This window comes from Oncorhynchus keta, chromosome 19, assembly GCF_023373465.1.
Source record: "Oncorhynchus keta strain PuntledgeMale-10-30-2019 chromosome 19, Oket_V2, whole genome shotgun sequence".
NCBI classification, from domain to species: domain Eukaryota; kingdom Metazoa; phylum Chordata; class Actinopteri; order Salmoniformes; family Salmonidae; genus Oncorhynchus; species Oncorhynchus keta.
Genome location: NC_068439.1, coordinates 3,827,381 through 3,851,768, shown reverse-complemented (window position 1 = coordinate 3,851,768; position 24,388 = coordinate 3,827,381). Strand labels below are relative to the sequence as shown.

At 49.4% G+C, this 24,388-nt stretch overlaps 1 protein-coding gene across 1 annotated transcript in view; it reads left to right on the top strand.

Annotated features, from left to right (window-relative positions):
• LOC118378371 (CUB and sushi domain-containing protein 1-like) overlaps positions 1 to 24,388 on the top strand; it is a 926,375-nt gene that overhangs the window by 660,597 nt on the left and 241,390 nt on the right. The window contains 2 exon segments of the mRNA XM_052471760.1: positions 6,548 to 6,736; positions 14,996 to 15,173. Of these exon segments, the coding sequence (XP_052327720.1) occupies positions 6,548 to 6,736; positions 14,996 to 15,173 (367 nt within the window).

Below are 24,388 nucleotides of genomic sequence, written 5' to 3'. Positions count from 1 at the left end.
CAGGAAAACAGAAACCTCCCCTCCTGTCTATACCTCCCACCTCCCAACCCAGGAAAACAGAAACCTCCCCGTCCTGTTTATACCTCCCACCTCCCAACCCAGGAAAACAGAAACCTCCCCCTCCTGTTTATACCTCCCACCTCCCAACCCAGGAAAACAGAAAGGGAAAAACCCAACCTTAATCTACAAAGTCACGGCACAAAGGTGCTCAACTTTATATTGTGATTCAGTGAACGAGCGGCAAATTGAAATCTACTATCTGGCATTTCCATAATTATGTTACATTACCATATAAACCAAGCATTATATTTGGAAATGCTCCTTTTTGCAACGGTTGCATGACTTATCTCTCACAAAGGAGGCTCTGATCCAGAGAAATCCATTTCTTTAGTCATCTTTATATCCAGGGCCTTCAAGGCTCAATGACTACTCCTCTCTCTCTCTCTGTCTCTATCTCTCTATCTCTCTGTCTCTCTCTCTCTCTCTCTCTCTCTCTCTCTCTCTCTGTCTCTCTCTCTCTCTATCTCTCACTCTCTCTCTGTGTCTCTATCTTTCTCTCTCTCTCCCTCTCTCTCTCTCTCTCTCTCTCTCTCTCTCTCTCTCTCTCTCTCTCTCTCTCTCTCTCTCTCTCTCTCTCTCTCTCTCTCTCTCTCTCTCTCTCTCTCTCTCTCTCTCTCTCTCTCTCTCTCTCTCTCTCTCTCTCTCTCTCTCCCTCTTTCCCTCTCTTTCTAACGAGAAATGATCTGGGAATAATTTGATAAAACTACAGAATGATGTTTTTATATTTTTCTTTCTCCAAAAATAAAGTGAGAGACGGAGGAAACATCTTCCTCGATTCCACCGTCCTCCTCTCCTCCTTTGTGAGGTCGATGAGCGTGTCCTCTCTCCTCTGTGTGTCGATGAGTGTCCTCCTCTCCTCTGTGAGGTCGATGAGTGTCCTCCTCTCCTCTGTGATGTCGATGAGTGTCCTCCTCTCCTCTGTGAGGTCGATGAGTGTCCTCCTCTCCTCTGTGATGTCGATGAGTGTCCTCCTCTCCTCTCGTGATGTCGATGAGTGTCCTCCTCTCCTCTGTGAGGTCTATGAGTGTCCTCCTCTCCTCTGTGAGGTCCCTCCTCTTCTCTGTGAGGTCGATGAGTGTCCTCCTCCTCTGAGGTCGATGAGTGTCCTCCTCTTGAGGTAAAGTGTCCTCCTCTCCTCAGAATGAGTGTCCTCCTCTGTGAGGTCTATGAGTGTCCTCCTCTCCTCTGTGAGGTCGATGAGTCCTCCTCTGAGAGGTCGATGAGTGTCCTCCTCTGTGAGGTCGATGAGTGTCCTCCCTCTCTCCTCTGTGAGGTCGATGAGTGTCCTCCTCTCCTCTGTGAGGTCGATGAGTGTCCTCCTCTCCTCTGTGAGGTCTATGAGTGTCCTCCTCTCCTCTGTGAGGTCGATGAGTGTCCTCCTCTCCTCTGTGAGGTCTATGAGTGTCCTCCTCTCCTCTGTGAGGTCGATGAGTGTCCTCCTCTGTGAGGTCTATGAGTGTCCTCCTCTCCTCTGTGAGGTCGATGAGTGTCCTCCTCTCCTCTGTGAGGTCGATGAGTGTCCTCCTCTCCTCTGTGAGGTCGATGAGTGTCCTCCTCTGTGAGGTCGATGAGTGTCCTCCTCTCCTCTGTGAGGTCGATGAGTGTCCTCCTCTCCTCTGTGAGGTCGATGAGTGTCCTCCTCTCCTCTGTGAGGTCGATGAGTGTCCTCCTCTCCTCTGTGAGGTCGATGAGTGTCCTCCTCTCCTCTGTGAGGTCGATGAGTGTCCTCCTCTCCTCTGTGAGGTCTATGAGTGTCCTCCTCTCCTCTGTGAGGTCGATGAGTGTCCTCCTCTCCTCTGTGAGGTCGATGAGTGTCCTCCTCTGTGAGGTCGATGAGTGTCCTCCTCTCCTCTGTGAGGTCGATGAGTGTCCTCCTCTCCTCTGTGAGGTCGATGAGTGTCCTCCTCTCCTCTGTGAGGTCTATGAGTGTCCTCCTCTCCTCTGTGAGGTCGATGAGTGTCCTCCTCTCCTCTGTGAGGTCGATGAGTGTCCTCCTCTCCTCTGTGATGTCGATGAGTGTCCTCCTCTGTGAGGTCGATGAGTGTCCTCCTCTCCTCTGTGAGGTCGATGAGTGTCCCCTCTCCTCTGTGAGGTCTATGAGTGTCCTCCTCTCCTCTGTGAGGTCTATGAGTGTCCTCCTCTCCTCTGTGAGGTCGATGAGTGTCCTCCTCTCCTCTGTGAGGTCTATGAGTGTCCTCCTCTCCTCTGTGAGGTCTATGAGTGTCCTCCTCTCCTCTGTGAGGTCGATGAGTGTCCTCCTCTCCTCCGTGATGTCGATGAGTGTCCTCCTCTGTGAGGTCAATGAGTGTCCTCCCCTGTGAAGTCGATGAGTGTCCTCCTCTGTGAAGTCGATGAGTGTCCTCCTCTGTGAGGTCTATGAGTGTCCTCCTCTGTGAGGTCGATGAGTGTCCTCCTCTCCTCTGTGAGGTCAATGAGAGTGTCCTCTCCTCAATAGTCTCATCCCACAGAGGAACCACAACTATCCTCTCAGGTTCACTATCGCTGAAGCGTTTAGAAATCTGCCATTTTGAATCACCAGGGAGGAAAAAAGAGGGTAAGATTAAAAAAGGATGTCAGATATAAAGTAGTCAGTATTCAGATGCATCATTTACAGCGATGTGTTACTGACTGTGGGCCAGGGGTTGCAGAGAAACCGACCAGAGAGGAGGAAGTTCGAAAATTCTCTGTGACTAAAATCTGACTACTATGTTGACTGGACAATAGTTTTTTAGAGAGATTGAGAGCTTTTCAGTGATAAGCCCAGCACAGATGACCAGCGCAGTTCTATTCAGCAGTGGGTAGGATGCGTCCGGCTCCGCCTCCGTTTATAGCCAAACACACTGTGGCTCCGCCTCCGTTTATAGCCAAACACACTGTGGCTCCGCCTCCGTTTATAGCCAAACACACTGTGGCTCCGCCTCCGTTTATAGCCAAACACACTGTGGCTCCGCCTCCGTTTATAGCCAAACACACTGTGGCTCCGCCTCCGTTTATAGCCAAACACACTGTGGCTCCGCCTCCGTTTATAGCCAAACACACTGTGGCTCCGCCTCCGTTTATAGCCAAACACACTGTGGCTCCGCCTCCGTTTATAGCCAAACACACTGTGGCTCCGCCTCCGTTTATAGCCAAACACACTGTGGCTCCGCCTCCGTTTATAGCCACACTGTGCAGGTGAATTTTACATTTAGAAAGCAGATATGGGGCTGTTCTTAAATGCAACTTGTGGACCAGACTGTTTAACCATTTAGGCTATACCTCATTCAATCATGTTACCTCATTAGCGAGCTACAGTGCATCCGGAAAGTATTCAGACCCCTTGAATTTTTCCACATTTTGTTACGTTAAAGCCTTATTCTCAAATGGATGAATATAAATCCTCAATCATTTACACACAATACCCCATAATGACATCATAATACCCCATAATGACATCACAGTACCCCATAATGACATCACAGTACCCCATAATGACATCACAATACCCCATAATGACATCACAATACCCCATAATGACATCACAGTACCCCATAATGACATCCCTCATACCGTTCTCCCTTCCTCTGTCCACCTCTCCCTCATACCGTTCTCCCTTCCTCTGTCCACCTCTCCCTCATACCGTTCTCCCTTCCTCTGTCCACCTCTCCCTCATACCGTTCTCCCTTCCTCTGTCCACCTCTCCCTCATACCGTTCTCCCTTCCTCTGTCCACCTCTCCCTCATACCGTTCTCCCTTCCTCTGTCCACCTCTCCCTCATACCGTTCTCCCTTCCTCTGTCCACCTCTCCCTCATACCGTTCTCCCTTCCTCTGTCCACATCTCCCTCATACCGTTCTCCCTTCCTCTGTCCACCTCTCCCTCATACCGTTCTCCCTTCCTCTGTCCACCTCTCCCCCTCATACCGTTCTCCCTTCCCTGTCTGTCCCTCATACCGTTCTCCCTTCCTCTGTCCACATCTCCCTCACACCGTTCTCCCTTCCTCTGTCCACCTTCCTCTGTCTCCTCATACCGTTCTCCTTCCTCTGTCCACCTCCCTCCCTCTCCCTTTCTCTGTCCACCTCTCCCTTACCGTTTCTCCCTTTCTCTGTCCACCTCTCCCTCATACCGTTCTCCCTTTCTGTCCTTCCTCTGTCCACTGTCCACCTCTCCCTCATACCGTTCTCCCTTCCTCTGTCCCTTCCTCTGTCCATCCACTCTCCCTCATACCGTTCTCCCTTCCTCTGTCCACTCTCCCTCATACCGTTCTCCCTTCCTCTTCTCTGTTCTCCCTTCCTCTGTCCACATCTCCTTCGTTCTCCCTTCCTCTGTCCACCTCTCCCTCATACCGTTCTCCCTTCCTCTGTCCACCTCTCCCTCATACCGTTCTCCCTTTCTCTGTCCACCTCTCCCTCATACCGTTCTCCCTTCCTCTGTCCACATCTCCCCATACCGTTCTCCCTTTCTCTGTCCACCTCTCCCTCATACCGTTCTCCCCTGTTCCCTCCCGTTTCCCTTCCTCTGTCCATCCTCATACCTCTCCCTCATCTCCCCGTTCTCCCTTCCTCTGTCCACCTCTCCCTCATACCGTTCTCCCTTCCTCTGTCCACCTCTCCCTCATACCGTTCTCCCTTCCTCTGTCCACATCTCCCTCATACCGTTCTCCCTTCCTCTGTCCACCTCTCCCTCATACCGTTCTCCCTTCCTCTGTCCACCTCTCCCTCATACCGTTCTCCCTTCCTCTGTCCACCTCTCCCTCATACCGTTCTCCCTTCCTCTGTCCACCTCTCCCTCATACCGTTCTCCCTTTCTCTGTCCACCTCTCCCTCATACCGTTCTCCCTTTCTCTGTCCACCTCTCCCTCATACCGTTCTCCCTTCCTCTGTCCACCTCTCCCTCATACCGTTCTCCCTTTCTCTGTCCACCTCTCCCTCATACCGTTCTCCCTTCCTCTGTCCACATCTCCCTCATACCGTTCTCCCTTCCTCTGTCCACCTCTCCCTCATACCGTTTCTCCCTTCCTCTCATACTGTTTCTCCCTTCCTCTGTCCACCTCTCCCTCATACCGTTCTCCCTTCCTCTGTCCACCTCTCCCTCATACCGTTCTCCCTTCCTCTGTCCACATCTCCCCCATACCGTTCTCCCTTTCTCTGTCCACCTCTCCCTCATACCGTTCTCCCCCATACCGTTCTCCCTTTCTCTGTCCACCTCTCCCTAATACCGAGATTGAACAAGAAACAACATCTACTTAGTTGTGTTCATCAATATAAAATCTATGACTCATGAAGAACATTCTTCTGTGTCTCTCTCTCCGAACAGAATGCATTTTTCTCAGCTATTTCCGAGTTCTGTATCGATTGGATTAAAACATGAATCATAAGAAAACTGCACACAGACTAGTATAAAAAGACTGCTGGAACAGATTGTTAGGCAGCTTTCATTCTCTTGTTTGACTGTCTTCTTTCTTTCTTCCTTCCTTCCTTCCTTCCTTCCTTCCTTCCTTCCTTCCTTCCTTCCTTCCTTCCTTCCTCCCTCCCTCCCTCCCTCCCTTCCTTCCTTCCTTCCTCCCTCCCTCCCTCCCTCCCTTCCTTCCTTCCTTCCTTCCTCCCTCCCCCTTCCTTCCTTCCTTCCTTCCTTCCTTCCTTCCTTTCCTTCTTTCCTTCCTTCTTTCCTTCCTTCCTTCCTTCCTTCCTTCCTTCCTTCCTTCCTTCCTTCCTTCCTTCCTTCCTTCCTTCCTTCCTTCCTTCCTTCTTTCCTTCCTTCCTTCCTTCCTTCCTTCCTTCCTTCCTTCCTTCCTTCCTTCCTTCCTTCCTTCCTTCCTTCCTTCTTTCCTTCCTTCCTTCCTTCCTTCCTTCCTTCCTTCCTTCCTTCCTTCCTTCCTTCCTTCCTTCCTTCCTTCCTTCCTCCCTCCCTCCCTTCCCTCCCTCCCTCCCTCCCTCCCTTCCTTCCTTCCTTCCTTCCTTCCTCCCTCCCTCCCTCCCTCCCTCCTTCCTTTCTTCCTCCCTCCCTCCCTCCCTCCCTTCCTTCCTTCCTTCCTTCCTTCCTTCCTTCCTTCCTTCCTTCCTTCCTTCCTTCCTCCCTCCCTCCCTCCCTCCCTCCCTCCCTTCCTTCCTTCCTTCCTTCCTTCCTCCCTCCCTCCCTCCCTCCCTCCCTCCCTCCCTTCCTTCCCCTTCCTTCCTTCCTCCCTCCCTCCCTCCCTCCCTCCCTCCCTCCCCCTCCCTCCCTCCCTCCCTCCCTCCCTCCCTCCCTTCCTTCCTTCCTTCCTTCCTTCCTTCCTTCCTTCCTTCCTTCCTTCCTTCCTTCCCTCCCTCCCTCCCTCCCTTCCTTCCTTCCTTCCTTCCTTCCTTCCTTCCTTCCTTCCTTCCTTCCTTCCTCCCTCCCTCCCTTCCTTCCTTCCTTCCTTCCTTCCTTCCTTCCTTCCTTCCTTCCTTCCTTTCTTCCTCCCTCCCTCCCTCCCTCCCTCCCTCCCTTCCTTCCTTCCTTCCTTCCTTCCTTCCTTCCTTCCTCCCCAGCCTATGAGCTCAATGAGTGTCTGGACCCAGAGCCGTTCCGTTACGGCGTGGTGGTGGGGGCAGGCTACAACGTGGGCCAGTCCATTTCCTTTGAGTGCCTCCCCGGCTACCAGTTAATGGGACATTCCATCCTGACCTGCGAACACGGGACCACACGCAACTGGGACCGCCCCTTCCCTCGCTGTGAAGGTAACACACTACAGACCCTAACTCTGATTCGCTAGTCCCACCCATACTATCACCTCGTTGGTCCGTAATTTGCTAGCACCACCCATACTAACAAACCATTGGTCCAACTACTTCCTGTTCAACTTAGAAAACGGACCTAAGAAACAACTTAAAGCACCAACATACCCCTCTTCCTAGAAGCATCCATAACACACATTTCCTGTGTCTAGTCTACTGAGCGGTAGTGTCATCATTCCCGGAGGCCTCTGTGCGTGGGTTCCGGATGAACTCTTATGAATAATTCAAATGAACCCGCATTAACCACCTCCCATTACCGGACTCGAGGTCTTCAGAGGAATCAATACAAACTCCAAGGAGAAAAGGGAACGAAATGGAGAGAAAGGGAACGTATTGCGTCATACAGGGAATAGGTTTCCATTTTGGGACACGACCAAAGTCATGGGAGATAGAGACAAAGTAATGGGTACTCTCTTCTCCGTCTCGCCCTTCACCCACATTCTCTCTGTCAATTATTGAAGAAGGCTGGTAAAATTACAGGCAGGCAGGAGAGGTGACACCCGTGACAGGGGTCCTTGAATGGACGTGTTGGAAGATAGATGGGGTGGACTAACTGAGGAGAGAGAGCTAGAGCTAGAGCTAGAGAGAGAGAGAGAGGGAGATGGAGAGGGAGAGAGGGAGAGAGGGAGAGAGGGAGAGAGAGAGAGAGAGAGAGAGAGAGAGAGAGAGAGAGAGAGAGAGAGAGAGAGGGAGAGGAGAGAGAGAGAGAGAGAGAGAGAGAGAGAGAGAGAGAGAGAGAGAGAGAGAGAGAGAGAGAGAGAGAGAGAGAGAGAGAGAGAGAGAGAGAGAGAGAGAGAGAGAGAGAGAGAGAGAGAGAGAGAGAGAGGGAGAGAGGGAGAGAGGGAGAGAGAGAGACTCCTCACAGAGTGTGTGGGTGGGTGCGTGTCTTTGTATGCATGTGAGCATATGTGTGTAACGCCTACGTGGGTGATACACCAACCCATCTCCAGCCCTCCTGCGAGGGTCTCTGACTGTGAGTGTAATTGATTTGGCTTTAATACACGATGAGAGGGCATGAGATACAGAAGGAAGAAACACAGAGAGAGAGAGAGAGAGAGAGGGACAGAGAGAGAGGGTCAGAGAGAGAGAGAGAGGGACAGAGAGAGAGAAAGGGAGAGAGGGACAGAGAGAGAGGGTCAGAGAGAGAGAGAGGGACAGAGAGAGAGAGAGGGAGAGAGAGGGACAGAGAGAGGACAGAGAGAGAGAGAGAGAGAGGGGGACAGAGAGAGGACGGAGAGAGAGAGAGAGAGAGGGACAGAGAGAGGGACAGAGAGGGACAGAGAGAGAGAGAGGGACAGAGAGAGAGGGTCAGAGAGAGAGAGAGAGGGACAGAGAGAGGACAGGGAGAGAGAGGGACAGAGAGAGAGGGTCAGAGAGAGAGAGAGAGGGACAGAGAGAGAGAGAGGGGAGAGAGGGACAGAGAGAGGGACAGAGAGAGAGAGAGAGAGAGAGAGAGAGAGAGAGAGAGGGGGGGACAGAGAGAGGGACAGAGAGAGAGGGACAGAGAGAGAGAGAGAGAGAGAGAGAGAGAGAGAGAGGGACAGACAGAGAGAGAGAGAGAGGACAGAGAGAGAGAGAGAGAGAGAGAGAGAGAGAGAGAGAGAGAGAGAGAGAGAGAGAGAGAGAGGGACAGAGAGAGAGAGAGAGAGAGAGAGAGAGAGAGAGAGAGAGAGAGAGAGAGAGAGAGAGAGAGAGAGAGAGAGAGAGAGAGAGAGAGAGACAGAGAGAGAGAGAGAGGGACAGAGAGAGAGGGACAGAGGAGAGAGAGAGAGAGAGAGAGAGGAGAGAGAGAGAGAGAGAGAGAGAGAGAGAGGGGGGACAGAGAGAGAGGACAGAGAGAGAGAGGAGAGAGAGAGAGGGACAGAGAGAGAGGGACAGAGAGAGGACAGAGAGAGGGAGAGAGAGGGACAGAGAGAGGGACAGAGAGAGAGAGAGAGAGAGAGAGAGAGAGAGAGAGAGAGAGAGAGAGAGAGAGAGAGAGAGAGAGAGAGAGAGAGAGAGAGAGGGGACAGAGAGAGGGACATAGAGAGAGGGACAGAGAGAGAGGGACAGAGAGGGACAGAGAGAGAGAGAGAGAGAGAGGGAGAGAGAGAGAGAGAGAGAGAGAGAGAGAGAGAGAGAGAACAGAGAGAGAGAGGGACAGAGAAAAGAACAGAGAGGAGGGACAGAGAGAGGGACAGAGAGAGAGAGAGAAGGAGAGCAGAGAGAGGGACAGAGAGAGAGAGAGATAGAGAAGAACAGGGAGAGAGAGGGACAGAGAGAGAGAGAGGGACAGAGAGAGAGGGAGAGAGAGGGACAGAGAGAGGGACAGAGAGAGAGAGAGAGAGTTTCAAATTGAGCAGTAGCTAACGAAGAGTAAAATACATTGGAAAAAACACAAGAAAACTGCAAGACTACTTTGTGTAAACATTTGGTTTGTAAAGGTTTTCTGTAGCATTTTGAATTCAAGAATCTAAACTCTTTAAAAACAAATGTTAGAAGTAAAAAAATTGTCTTCCTCCCCAACGATTGCACTACTGACCATATATACACCTTACCCACACTAATGAATAAACACAATCTATACACCTTACCCACACTAATGAATAAACACCATCTGTACACCTTACCCACACTAATGAATAAACACCATCTATACACCTTACCCACACTAATGAATAAACACAATCTATACACCTTACCCACACTAATGAATAAACACCATCTATACACCTTACCCACACTAATGAATAAACACCATCTATACACCTTACCCACACTAATGAATAAACACCATCTATACACCTTACCCACACTAATGAATAAACACCATCTATACACCTTACCCACACTAATGAATAAACACCATCTATACACCTTACCCACACTAATGAATAAACACCATCTATACACCTTACCCACACTAATGAATAAACACCATCTATACACCTTACCCACACTAATGAATAAACACCATCTATACACCTTACCCACACTAATGAATAAACACCAAAAACAAAGGACATCAAAATCTTTTTTTCTTTCTTTACTTTAAAAAAGCATTTGATTGGTCTATTCTTCAGAGTTCTCCAACGTGGGCTTGGTGGTCAGGTGTTCTCCAACGTGGGCTTGGTGGTCAGGTGTTCTCCAACGTGGGCTTGGTGGTCAGGTGTTCTCCAACGTGGGCTTGGTGGTCAGGTGTTCTCCAACGTGGGCTTGGTGGTCAGGTGTTCTCCAACGTGGGCTTGGTGGTCAGGTGTTCTCCAACGTGGGCTTGGTGGTCAGGTGACTCAATACAATATATGTACACAGAAAACAAGTTGAGCAATAAATATCAAAAACCAAAGAACATATTTATTGTCGCAATGTCGAGGTGTGAGACAAGGCTGCAGTTTGAGTCCAAACCTTTTCAACTTTTATATCAATGAATTAGCAGACATGTTGGACCATTCTGCAGGCCCAGGACACTATTTAACACAGAGGTGAAATATCTGCTATATGCTGATGACTGCAGCCCCAGGACACTATTTGACACAGAGGTGAAATAGCTGCTATATGCTGATGACTGCAGCCCCAGGACACTATTTGACACAGAGGTGAAATAGCTGCTATATGCTGATGACTGCAGCCCCAGGACACTATTTAACACAGAGGTGAAATAGCTGCTATATGCTGATGACTGCAGCCCCAGGACACTATTTGACACAGAGGTGAAATAGCTGCTATATGCTGATGACTGCAGCCCCAGGACACTATTTAACACAGAGGTACAATACCTGCTATATGCTGATGACTGCAGCCCCAGGACACTATTTAACACAGAGGTACAATAGCTGCTATATGCTGATGACTGCAGCCCCAGGACACTATTTAACACAGAGGTACAATAGCTGCTATATGCTGATGACTGCAGCCCCAGGACACTATTTGACACAGAGGTGAAATAGCTGCTATATGCTGATGACTGCAGCCCCAGGACACTATTTAACACAGAGGTACAATACCTGCTATATGCTGATGACTTGGTACTTCTATCACCAACTAAAGAATGTCTTCAACAGAACGCTAAGGCGGCGGCACCGTTAATAAGGATTTTGGATGTACTACTGTAATTCTCTTAGTTAAAGGGAAGAATGTACTACTGTAATTCTGTTAGTTAAAGGGAAGAATGTACTACTGTAATTCTGTTAGTTAAAGGGAAGGATGTACTACTGTAATTCTGTTAGTTAAAGGGAAGGATGTACTACTGTAATTCTGTTAGTTAAAGGGAAGGATGTACTACTGTAATTCTGTTAGTTAAAGGGAAGGATGTACTACTGTAATTCTGTTAGTTAAAGGGAAGGATGTACTACTGTAATTCTGTTAGTTAAAGGGAAGAATGTACTACTGTAATTCTGTTAGTTAAAGGGAAGGATGTACTACTGTAATTCTGTTAGTTAAAGGGAAGAATGTACTACTGTAATTCTGTTAGTTAAAGGGAAGAATGTACTACTGTAATTCTGTTAGTTAAAGGGAAGAATGTACTACTCCAACAGTAATTCTGTTAGTTAAAGGGAAGAATGTACTACTGTAATTCTGTTAGTTAAAGGGAAGAATGTACTACTGTAATTCTGTTAGTTAAAGGGAAGAATGTACTACTGTAATTCTGTTAGTTAAAGGGAAGAATGTACTACTGTAATTCTGTTAGCTAAAGGGAAGAATGTACTACTGTAATTCTGTTAGCTAAAGGGAAGAATGTACTACTGTAATTCTGTTAGTTAAAGGGAAGAATGTACTACTGTAATTCTGTTAGTTAAAGGGAAGAATGTACTACTGTAATTCTGTTAGTTAAAGGGAAGAATGTACTACTGTAATTCTGTTAGCTAAAGGGAAGAATGTACTACTGTAATTATGTTAGCTAAAGGGAAGAATGTACTACTGTAATTCTGTTAGTTAAAGGGAAGAATGTACTACTGTAATTCTGTTAGTTAAAGGGAAGAATGTACTACTGTAATTCTGTTAGCTAAAGGGAAGAATGTACTACTGTAATTATGTTAGCTAAAGGGAAGAATGTACTACTGTAATTATGTTAGTTAAAGGGAAGAATGTACTACTGTAATTCTGTTAGCTAAAGGGAAGAATGTACTACTGTAATTCTGTTAGCTAAAGGGAAGAATGTACTACTGTAATTATGTTAGTTAAAGGGAAGAATGTACTACTGTAATTCTGTTAGCTAAAGGGAAGAATGTACTACTGTAATTCTGTTAGTTAAAGGGAAGAATGTACTACTGTAATTCTGTTAGCTAAAGGGAAGAATGTACTACTGTAATTCTGTTAGTTAAAGGGAAGAATGTACTACTGTAATTCTGTGAGGTGTTGGCTTTAGGGATGATCAGTGAGATACACCTGCTGGAGCGCGTGCTACGGATGGGTGTTGCCATCGTGACCAGTGAACTGAGATAAGGCGGAGCTTTACCTAGCATGGACTTGTGGATGACCTGGAGCCAGTGGGTCTGGCGATGAATATGTAGCGAGGGCCAGCCGACTAGAGCATACAAGTCGCAGTGGTGGGTGGTATAAGGTGCTTTAGTGACAAAACGGATGGCACTGTGATAAACTGCATCCAGTTTGCTGAGTAGAGTGTTGGAAGCAATTTTGTAGATGACATCGCCGAAGTCGAGGATCGGTAGGATAGTCAGTTTTACTAGGGTAAGTTTGGCGGCGTGAGTGAAGGAGGCTTTGTTGCGGAATAGAAAGCCGACTCTTGATTTGATTTTCGATTGGAGATGTTTGATATGAGTCTGGAAGGAGAGTTTACAGTCTAGCCAGACACCTAGGTACTTATAGATGTCCACATATTCAAGGTTGGAACCATCCAGGGTGGTGATGCTGGTCAGGCGTGCGGGTGCAGGCAGCGAACGGTTGAAAAGCATGCATTTGGTTTTACTAGCGTTTAAGTGCAGTTGGAGGCCACGGAAGGAGTGTTGTATGGCATTGAAGCTCATTTGGAGGTTAGATAGCACAGTGTCCAAGGACGGGCCGGAAGTATATAGAATGCTGTCGTCTGTGTAGAGGTGGATCTGGGAATCGCCCGCAGCAAGAGCAACATCATTGATATATACAGAAAAAAGAGTCGGCCCGAGGATTGAACCCTGTGGTAATTCTGTTAGCTAAGGGGTGGATGTACTACTGTAATTCTGTTAACTAAGGGGAAGGATGTACTACTGTAATTCTGTTAGCTAAGGGGAAGGATGTACTACTGTAATTCTGTTAGCTAAGGGGAAGGATGTACTACTGTAATTCTGTTAGCTAAGGGGAAGGATGTACTACTGTAATTCTGTTAACTAAGGGGAAGGATGTACTACTGTAATTCTGTTAGCTAAGGGTGGATGTACTACTGTAATTCTGTTAACTAAGGGAAGGATGTACTACTGTAATTCTGTTAGCTAAGGGGAGGATGTACTACTGTAATTCTGTTAGCTAAGGGAAGGATGTACTACTGTAATTCTGTTAACTAAGGGGAAGGATGTACTACTGTAATTCTGTTAGCTAAGGGGAAGGATGTACTACTGTAATTCTGTTAGCTAAGGGGAAGGATGTACTACTGTAATTCTGTTAACTAAGAGGAAGGATGTACTACTGTCATTCTGTTAGCTAAGGGGAAGGATGTACTACTGTAATTATGTTAGCTAAGGGGAAGGATGTACTACTGTAATTCTGTTAACTAAGGGGAAGGATGTACTACTGTAATTCTGTTAACTAAGGGGAAGGATGTAGTACTGTAATTATGTTAGCTAAGGGGAAGGATGTACTACTGTAATTCTGTTAGCTAAGGGGAAGGATGTACTACTGTAATTCTGTTAGCTAAGGGGAAGGATGTACTACTGTAATTCTGTTAGCTAAGGGGAAGGATGTACTACTGTAATTCTGTTAACTAAGGGGAAGGATGTAGTACTGTAATTTTGTTAGCTAAGGGGAAGGAGGTACTACTCTGATTCTATGCATCTATTGCACTCAGGGGAGTGAGTGAGTGTGTGAGTGTGTGTCTGTGTGTTGGTTGTTGTGTGTGTGTGTGTGTTTGTGTATGTGTGTATCTGTGTTGTTTGGAGGGGTCAGAGTTGAGAGGTAGGAGGAGGGGGGTTGGAGGGGTCAGAGATGAGAGGTAGGAGGAGGGGGGTTGGAGGGGTCAGAGATGAGAGGTAGGAGGAGGGGGGTTGGAGGGGTCAGAGATGAGAGGTAGGAGGAGGGGGGTTGGAGGGGTCAGAGATGAGAGGTAGGAGGAGGGGGGTTGGAGGGGTCAGAGATGAGAGGTAGGAGGAGGGGGTTGGAGGGGTCAGAGATGAGAGGTAGGAGGAGGAGTCTGTTCTTACATGGTTGTCTCATTGTCACACAACTAGTGTCCTCTACTGCCCAGCAACACTACTACCCCCTAACACACACACACACACACACACACACACACACACACACACACACACACACACACACACACACACACACACACACACACACACACACACACACACACACACACACACACACACACACTCCAGTGCTTCCCTCCCTCCCACCCTCCATCCATCTGTCCCCAGACCCTTGTAAAATCCTCACCCTCCATCCCTCCCTCCCTAGACCCTTGTAAAATCCTCCTCACCCCTCCATCCCTCCCTCCCTAGACCCTTGTAAAATCCTCTCCATCCCTCCCTTCCTAGACCCTTGTAAAATCCTCTCCATCCCTCCCTCCCTAGACCCTTGTAAAATCCTCTCCATCCCTCCCTCCCTAGACCCTTGTTTCCTCCACCCCTCCATCCCTCCTTCCCTCCCCAGCCCCATGTGGCGTCCACTGGGACGGGGTTATGGCCTTATCTTCCTGGAACAATCCAAACCAGGCCTTGCTCACTAACAGGCTTTCTGGGTAATCTTCTGCTTTGACAACCGTTTCAGCACCTCAGAGCAAGAGAGAGGGAGATTCCTCTGGTTTTATTCTTGGGTCTGTTGTGTTTAATATCTGTTCTCTCTCTGTCTCTCTGTCTCTCTCTCTCTCTCTCTCTCTCTCTCTCTCTCTCTCTCTCTCTCTCTCTCTCTCTCTCTCTCTCTCTCTCTCTCTCTCTCTCTCTCTCTCTCTCTGTCTCTCTCTCTCTCTCTCTCTCTCTCTCTCTCTCTCTCTGTCTCTCTCTCTCTCTCTGTCTCTCTCTCTCTCTCTCCACCCCTATCATCCCACCTCTCTCTCCCCCATCTCCTCAGTGCCTTGTGGGGGTAACATCAAGTCAGACAACGGAACTATCTTCTCTCCTGGTTATCCGGAGGAGTACCCCAGCTCTGCTGACTGTACCTGGCTGATCACCGTAGCAACAGGCCTGGGTGTCAGACTCAACTTTACCCTACTGCAGGTCCATGGGCCACATGACTTCATCACTGTCTGGTGAGTATTTATATATATATATAAACCTTTATTTAACCAGGGAAAGTCAGAAGTCATTAGGAAACAGAGAGACATACTACAGAAGCACACAGATCATCTGTGCATCCAGATTCATAAAGATAATATAATATTTAAGTTCTGTACATCAAATGGCTCTCAAATGGCACCCCATTCCCTATGTAGTGCACTACTTTAGACCAGAACCCTATGGAACCCTATCCCCTATGTAGTGCACTACTTTAGACCAGAACCCTATGGAACCCTATCCCCTATGTAGTGCACTACTTTAGACCAGAACCCTATGGAACCCTATCCCCTATGTAGTGCACTACTTTAGACCAGAACCCTATGGAACCCTATCCCCTATGTAGTGCACTACTTTAGACCAGAGCCCTATGGAACCCTATTCCCTATATAGTGCACTACTTTAGACCAGAACCCTATAGGACCCATTTCCCTATATAGTGCACTACTTTAGACCAGAACCCTATGCAGTCAACAGTCTACAGTCAATCACAGAATATAAAAAGAAGCCCAGCCCCGTCGCGGACATCAACTTCTTGCTCCCAGACAAATGTAACAACTTCTTTGTTTGTGCATGTGCAGACCAGCTGGCTGGTGTGTTTACGGACATATTCAATCAATCCTTATCCCAGTCTGCTGTGCCCACATGCTTCAGATGGCCACCATTGTTCCTGTTCCCAAGAAAGTTAAGATAACTAAACTTAATGACTATCGCTCCCGTAGCACTCACTCTTCATTAAGTTCTTTGAGAGACTAGTGAAGGATCATATCACCTTCACAGACCCAATCTGCTTACCGCCCCAATAGGTCCACAGAGACACAATCACCATCACACTGCACACTGCCCTATCCCACCCATCTGGACCAGAGGAATACCTATGTAAGAATGCTGTTCATTGACTACAGCTCAGCATTCAACACCTTTAACCCCTTTACACTTGTGTGTGTATAATAGTGGTTGTGAATTTGTTAGATTGCATGTTAGATATTACTGCACTGTCGGAACTAGAAGCAAAATAATTTAGCTGCAATCGCAATAACATCTGCTAACCATGTGTATGTGACCAATACAATTTTATTTGATTTGATATGGTCTGATCAACAGTAGTGCACTATATAGGGAATAGGGTGGACTTTGGGATACTACCCTATCACTATATAGGGAATAGGGTGGACTTTGGGATACTACCCTATCACTATATAGGGAATAGGGTGGACTTTGGGATGCTGCCTACTGAGACTGAATGCTCCTGGTTTAACCTTGGAGGGCAGCTTGACTTTGTTGTCTTTGAGGTATAAACAAGTTGCATAACATACAGTTAATTTGTTTATTGTTGACGTTGTTGTTGCCCTTGTGCTGAATTGTGTTATTGTGAAAATGTGCTACTTGTGAGTCTGTCTCTAGAATTGGATCAAGGCCTACACAATATATCCTGCCTTTCTCAAAGGATATTGTAAGGAAAGTGGATCATGTATGTCTTTGTCCATAGAACCCTGCGTTTGTCAGTCACAACTGGACAAGATACTAGATGCCCTTTTCTCTCTCTCTCTCTCTCTCTCTCTCTCTCTCTCTCTCTCTCTCTCTCTCTCTCTCTCTCTCTCTCTCTCTCTCTCTCTCTCTCTCTCTCTCTCTCTCTCTCTCTCTCTCTCTCTCTCTCTCTCTCTCTCTCTCTCTCTCTCTCTCTCTCTCATATATTCAGAATGCAGGCTGGGGATAGGATTTAACCTGCGTGATGTTGCCAGTGTCCCTCCATGTCCCCTCTGTGACTTCCCTCCATGTCTCCTCTGTGACTTCCCTCCATGTCTCCTCTGTGACTTCCCTCCATGTCTCCTCTGTGACTTCCCTCCATGTCTCCTCTGTGACTTCCCTCCATGTCTCCTCTGTGACTTCCCTCCATGTCCCTCTGTGACTTCCCTTCCCTCCATGTCTCCTCTGTGACTTCCCTCCATGTCTCCTCTGTGACTTCCCTCCATGTCTCCTCTGTGACTTCCCTCCATGTCCCCTCTGTGACTTCCCTCCATGTCCCCTCTGTGACTTCCCTCCATGTCCCCTCTGTGACTTCCCTCCATGTCCCTCTGTGACTTCCCTCCATGTCCCCTCTGTGACTTCCCTCCATGTCCCCTCTGTGACTTCCCTCCATGTCTCCTCTGTGACTTCCCTCCATGTCTCCTCTGTGACTTCCCTCCATGTCTCCTCTGTGACTTCCCTCCATGTCCCTCTGTGACTTCCCTTCCCTCCACGTCTCCTCTGTGACTTCCCTCCATGTCTCCTCTGTGACTTCCCTCCATGTCCCTCTGTGACTTCCCTCCATGTCTCCTCTGTGACTTCCCTCCATGTCTCCTCTGTGACTTCCCTCCATGTCTCCTCTGTGACTTCCCTCCATGTCTCCTCTGTGACTTCCCTCCATGTCTCCTCTGTGACTTCCCTCCATGTCTCCTCTGTGACTTCCCTTCCCTCCATGTCTCCTCTGTGACTTCCCTCCATGTCTCCTCTGTGACTTCCCTCCATGTCTCCTCTGTGACTTCCCTCCATGTCTCCTCTGTGACATCCCTCCATGTCCCTCTGTGACTTCCCTCCATGTCTCTCTGTGACTTCCCTTCACTCCATGTCTCCTCTGTGACTTCCCTCCATGTCCCTCTGTGACTTCCCTTCCCTCCATGTCTCCTCTGTGACTTCCCTCCATGTCTCCTCTGTGACTTCCCTCCATGTCCCCTCTGTGACTTCCCTCCATGTCCCTCTGTGACTTCCCTCCATGTCCCTCTGTGACTTCCCTCCATGTCCCCTCTGTGACTTCCCTCCATGTCTCCTCTGTGACTTCCCTCCATGTCTCCTCTGTGACTTCCCTCCATGTCCCCTCTGTGACTTCCCTCCATGTCTCCTCTGTGACTTCCCTCCATGTCTCCTCTGTGACTTCCCTCCATGTCCCTCTGTGACTTCCCTCCATGTCTCCTCTGTGACTTCCCTCCATGTCTCCTCTGTGACTTCCCTCCATGTCTCCTCTGTGACTTCCCTCCATGTCTCCTCTGTGACTTCCCTCCATGTCCCTCTGTGACTTCCCTTCCCTCCATGTCTCCTCTGTGACTTCCCTCCATGTCTCCTCTGTGACTTCCCTCCATGTCCCCTCTGTGACTTCCCTCCATGTCCCCTCTGTGACTTCCCTCCATGTCTCCTCTGTGACTTCCCTCCATGTCTCCTCTGTGACTTCCCTCCATGTCTCCTCTGTGACTTCCCTTCCCTCCATGTCTCCTCTGTGACTTCCCTCCATGTCCCTCTGTGACTTCCCTCCATGTCTCCTCTGTGACTTCCCTCCATGTCTCCTCTGTGACTTCCCTCCATGTCCCTCTGTGACTTCCCTCCATGTCTCCTCTGTGACTTCCCTCCATGTCCCTCTGTGACTTCCCTCCATGTCTCCTCTGTGACTTCCCTCCATGTCTCCTCTGTGACTTCCCTCCATGTCTCCTCTGTGACTTCCCTCCATGTCCCCTCTGTGACTTCCCTCCATGTCCCCTCTGTGACTTCCCTCCATGTCTCCTCTGTGACTTCCCTTCCCTCCATGTCTCCTCTGTGACTTCCCTCCATGTCTCCTCTGTGACTTCCCTTCCCTCCATGTCTCCTCTGTGACTTCCCTCCATGTCCCTCTGTGACTTCCCTTCCCTCCATGTCTCCTCTGTGACTTCCCTCCATGTCTCCTCTGTGACTTCCCTTCCCTCCATGTCTCCTCTGTGACTTCCCTTCCCTCCATGTCTCCTCTGTGACTTCCCTCCATGTCCCTCTGTGACTTCCTTTCCCTCCATTTCTCCTCTGTGACTTCCCTTCCCTCCATGTCTCCTCTGTGACTTCCCTCCATGTCCCTCTGTGACTTCCCTCCATGTCCCTCTGTGACTTCCCTCCATGTCTCCTCTGTGACTTCCCTCCATGTCTCCTCTGTGACTTCCCTCCATGTCCCCTCTAGACTTCCCTCCAAAACAACTGAATGACTTCCTCCATGTCCCCTCTGTGACTTCCCTCCATGTCTCCTCTGTGACTTCCCTCCATGTCTCCTCTGTGACTTCCCTCCATGTCCCCTCTGTGACTTCCTCCATGTCCCCTCTGTGACTTCCCTCCATGTCCCCTCTGTGACTTCCTCCATGTCCCCTCTGTGACTTCCCTCCATGTCTCCTCTGTGACTTCCCTCCATGTCCCCTCTGTGACTTCCCTCCATGTCCCCTCTGTGACTTCCCTCCATGTCCCCTCTGTGACTTCCCTACATGTCCCCTCTGTGACTTCCCTCCATGTCCCTCTGTGACTTCCCTCCATGTCTCCTCTGTGACTTCCCTCCATGTCCCTCTGTGACTTCCCTCCATGTCTCCTCTGTGACTTCCCTCCATGTCCCTCAGTGACTTCCCTCCATGTCTCCTCTGTGACTTCCCTCCATGTCTCCTCTGTGACTTCCTCCATGTCCCCTCTGTGACTTCCTCCATGTCCCCTCTGTGACTTCCCTCCATGTCCCCTCTGTGACTTCCCTACATGTCCCCTCTGTGACTTCCCTCCATGTCCCTCTGTGACTTCCCTCCATGTCTCCTCTGTGACTTCCCTCCATGTCCCTCTGTGACTTCCTCCATGTCTCCTCTGTGACTTCCCTCCATGTCCTCAGTGACTTCCCTCCATGTCTCCTCTGTGACTTCCCTTCCCTCCATGTCTCCTCTGTGACTTCCCTCCATGTCTCCTATGTGACTTCCCTCCATGTCTCCTCTGTGACTTCCCTCCATGTCCCTCTGTGACTTCCCTCCATGTCCCCTCTGTGACTTCCCTCCATGTCTCCTCTGTGACTTTCCTCTGTGACTTCCCTCCATGTCTCCTCTGTGACTTCCCTCCATGTCCCTCTGTGACTTCCCTCCATGTCTCCTCTGTGACTTCCCTCCATGTCTCCTCTGTGACTTCCCTCCATGTCTCCTCTGTGACTTCCCTCCATGTCCCCTCTGTGACTTCCCTCCATGTCCCCTCTGTGACTTCCCTCCATGTCTCCTCTGTGACTTCCCTTCCCTCCATGTCTCCTCTGTGACTTCCCTCCATGTCTCCTCTGTGACTTCCCTTCCCTCCATGTCTCCTCTGTGACTTCCCTCCATGTCCCTCTGTGACTTCCCTTCCCTCCATGTCTCCTCTGTGACTTCCCTCCATGTCTCCTCTGTGACTTCCCTTCCCTCCATGTCTCCTCTGTGACTTCCCTTCCCTCCATGTCTCCTCTGTGACTTCCCTCCATGTCCCTCTGTGACTTCCTTTCCCTCCATTTCTCCTCTGTGACTTCCCTTCCCTCCATGTCTCCTCTGTGACTTCCCTCCATGTCCCTCTGTGACTTCCCTCCATGTCCCTCTGTGACTTCCCTCCATGTCTCCTCTGTGACTTCCCTCCATGTCTCCTCTGTGACTTCCCTCCATGTCCCCTCTGTGACTTCCCTCCATGTCCCCTCTGTGACTTCCCTCCATGTCCCTCTGTGACTTCCCTCCATGTCTCCTCTGTGACTTCCCTCCATGTCTCCTCTGTGACTTCCCTCCATGTCCCTCTGTGACTTCCCTCCATGTCCCCTCTGTGACTTCCCTCCATGTCCCCTCTGTGACTTCCCTCCATGTCCCCTCTGTGACTTCCCTCCATGTCTCCTCTGTGACTTCCCTCCATGTCCCTCTGTGACTTCCCTCCATGTCCCTCTGTGACTTCCCTCCATGTCCCCTCTGTGACTTCCCCTACATGTCCCCTCTGTGACTTCCTCCATGTCCCTCTGTGACTTCCCTCCATGTCTCCTCTGTGACTTCCCTCCATGTCCCTCTGTGACTTCCCTCCATGTCTCCTCTGTGACTTCCCTCCATGTCCCTCAGTGACTTCCCTCCATGTCTCCTCTGTGACTTCCCTTCCCTCCATGTCTCCTCTGTGACTTCCCTCCATGTCTCCTATGTGACTTCCCTCCATGTCTCCTCTGTGACTTCCCTCCATGTCCCCTCTGTGACTTCCCTCCATGTCCCCTCTGTGACTTCCCTCCATGTCTCCTCTGTGACTTTCCTCTGTGACTTCCCTCCATGTCCCCTCTGTGACTTCCCTCCATGTCTCTTCTGTGACTTCCCTCCATGTCCCTCTGTGACTTCCCTCCATGTCTCCTCTGTGACTTCCCTCCATGTCCCCTCTGTGACTTCCCTCCATGTCTCCTCTGTGACTTCTAGAAATATTTCATCCCACTTAACCCTCTCGCTGTCCTCGGGTCAGTTTGACCCGACACCACAGCAGTAAAAACAATCACCTCCATGATATTATGCAACTTGAAATTTGATGACTTGTCCTCGACTGACCCTAATATTACAAAAGTGAAATGTTGCCTTTATTCACATATCGAAACATGTACGAAAAAACAACAGATACTAATATTGTCATGGGTACGTATCCGGGCATGTCCAGACATGTGGTCTTGTCCAAGGTGCTGAAGCCATGATTGTGCGTTTCGCTGCTGAACAGGTTCCAGAACAGATTTTTTTCACATGTCCAGCAAGACTACTCTGATTCTGAAGAGGAAGTGGAGGATGTGTGAGAAGATAAAGATGGGGAGGAACACAGCCCAGAGCATGACAGGTCATCCTCAGAAGAAGAGGAAGAAATCCCTCAAGCTGAAAGCTCTCCTGTCAAAAATGGCCAAATCAAATGGTCCTCAGTGGCATATCACTACCAGGGAAGGATGGCAGAACATAAGGTCACGGAGATGACCCCGGGACCCACAACGTATACCGTTTCCCATGCACATGACATGACCTCAACATTCTACCTGTTCATCACACCGGCAATAGAAAAAATCATCCTGTACATGACAAATCTGGAGGGGTTTTCGAAAATCTGGAGACAGCTGGAAAGGGATGAGACTGTCCTCCATGCCTTCCTTAGGGCTGCTAATCTCAGCATGTGTATACAGGTCCCGAGGCAAGGCTGCAGCTAGTCTATGGGATGTCGAGAGTGGAAGGGCGATTTTCCGTGCCACCATGCCACTTAAACTCTTTCACACTTACTCAACACTGCTACGATTTGATGACCGTGAGTCAAGACCTGCAAGACATGCGACAGGCAAACTGGCAGCCATAAGAGATGTCTGGGACAAGTGGGAGGAGCATCTGCCATACCACTACAACCCTGGGCCTGACGTGACAGTGGATGAGCAACTGGTTCAATTCAGAGTCCATAAGAGATGTCTGGGACAAGTGGTGCTCTACTTCTACAACCCAGGGCCTGACGTGACTGTGGATGAGCAACTGGTTATATATATATATAATAAAAGTGATTTTCACCACTGACTTCTGTGACTGTTTCTGTGTGAAACCGATACTAATAATTACCGATGAAGCTAATCTGTAATCTCTAATATCTAAGGTCGTTGTCCTTTCCGGCAGTATATGCCCAGCAAGCCAGCAAAATATGGGATCAAGTCATGGGTGGTCTGTGACGCCAAATCCAGCTACGCTTGGAAGATGCAAGTCTACACCGGGAAGCTGACCAATGGAGGCCCGGAGAGAAGAATCAGGGGATGCGGGTTGTGCTTGAGGTGACAGAGGGACTTGAGGTCACGTGACTTCACTTCTTATGAACTCAGACGGCAGCTCCTGAACATCACCAGGGTGGGCAGTTCGAAAGAACAAGTCTGAGCTCCCACCTGCACTGCTTGCGTCAAAGGAAAGAGAGGTCTTCTCATCAAGGTTTGCCTTCCTCCCAAAGAAAAACAAGAATGTGTTACTTCATACTGCACCCAGAGGCTGAAATCAGCCATCGCCAGGACAGGAAGCCAGCCATGATCCTAGACTACAACTGCAACGAAGGAGGTGTGGACAACCTAGATAAGGTGATTGGAACGTACAGCTGCAGAATGATGACTGTCCGCTGGCCCCTGGTCATCTTCCTTCCACAACATCATTGATGTTTCCTCCTACAATGCCTTTGTGATATGGAGAAAGACCAGCCCAACAAGAGGAGGGTGTTCCTGGAGCTGCTGGGAAAGGCACTTGTAACTCCATTCATAGAAAGAAGGGAGCGTCTCCCCCGCACAGACGCATCTGCAGCAGTTGTGAAAGCTGTTCAGAGGGCGAGATCTCATCATCAACCTGAGGAGCCACTAGCCACTTCCCCAGCCACTGCCCCAGCCACTGCCCCAGCCACTGCCCCAGCCACTGCCCTAGCCACTGCCCCAGCCACTGCCCTAGCCACTGCCCCAGCCACTGCCCTAGCCACTGCCCCAGCCACTGCCCTAGCCACTGCCCCAGCCACTGCCCTAGCCACTGCCCTAGCCACTGCCCTAGCCACTGCCCCAGCCACTGCCCTAGCCACTGCCCTAGCCACTGCCCTAGCCACTGCCCCAGCCACTGCCCCAGCCACTGCCCTAGCCACTGCCCCAGCCACTGCCCTAGCCACTGCCCCAGCCACTGCCCTAGCCACTGCCCCAGCCACTGCCCTAGCCACTGCCCCAGCCACTGCCCTAGCCACTGCCCTAGCCACTGCCCTAGCCACTGCCCTAGCCACTGCCCCAACTGGGGCAAGTAAGAGGAAGAGGTGTCAGATCTGCCCACCAAAGAAGGACTCTAAAACACATACTGTGTGCTGCAGGTGTAAGAGCAAAGGCTGTGTACGTGCATACTGTCACACATGTGCTCATTGGGGGTTTAGTCAAGGCCAGTTTGACCCGGAGCACACAGGTGTATTATGAGGACAATTTAACCCAAACATCATTGTTGCTTTGACAAAGTCTGAAGCTGATGCTGTATTATAATATTTATTATGAATCTTTCATTTCCGTTTGTCCCTCATTGAAGGACAATCCTTTTAAGTGCCCGGACTCTGGTTTCAACATGGTGAAACTGTTATATTTGAATAAATAAAAACTCAATTCAAAACAAATCTAGTGTTTTGTGGTGGAAAAACTGAGCGGGTCGAGCATCACATCCCTGTTACCCTGCTATCATGTTACCCTGTTACCATGTTACCCTGTTACCCTGCTACCATGTTACCCTGTTACCATGTTACCCTGTTACCCTGCTACCATGTTACCCTGTTACCCTGTTACCATGTTACCCTGTTACCATGTTACCATGTTACCCTGTTACCCTGCTACCATGTTACCCTGTTACCCTGCTACCATGTTACCCTGTTACCCTGTTACCATGTTACCATGTTACCCTGTTACCCTGCTACCATG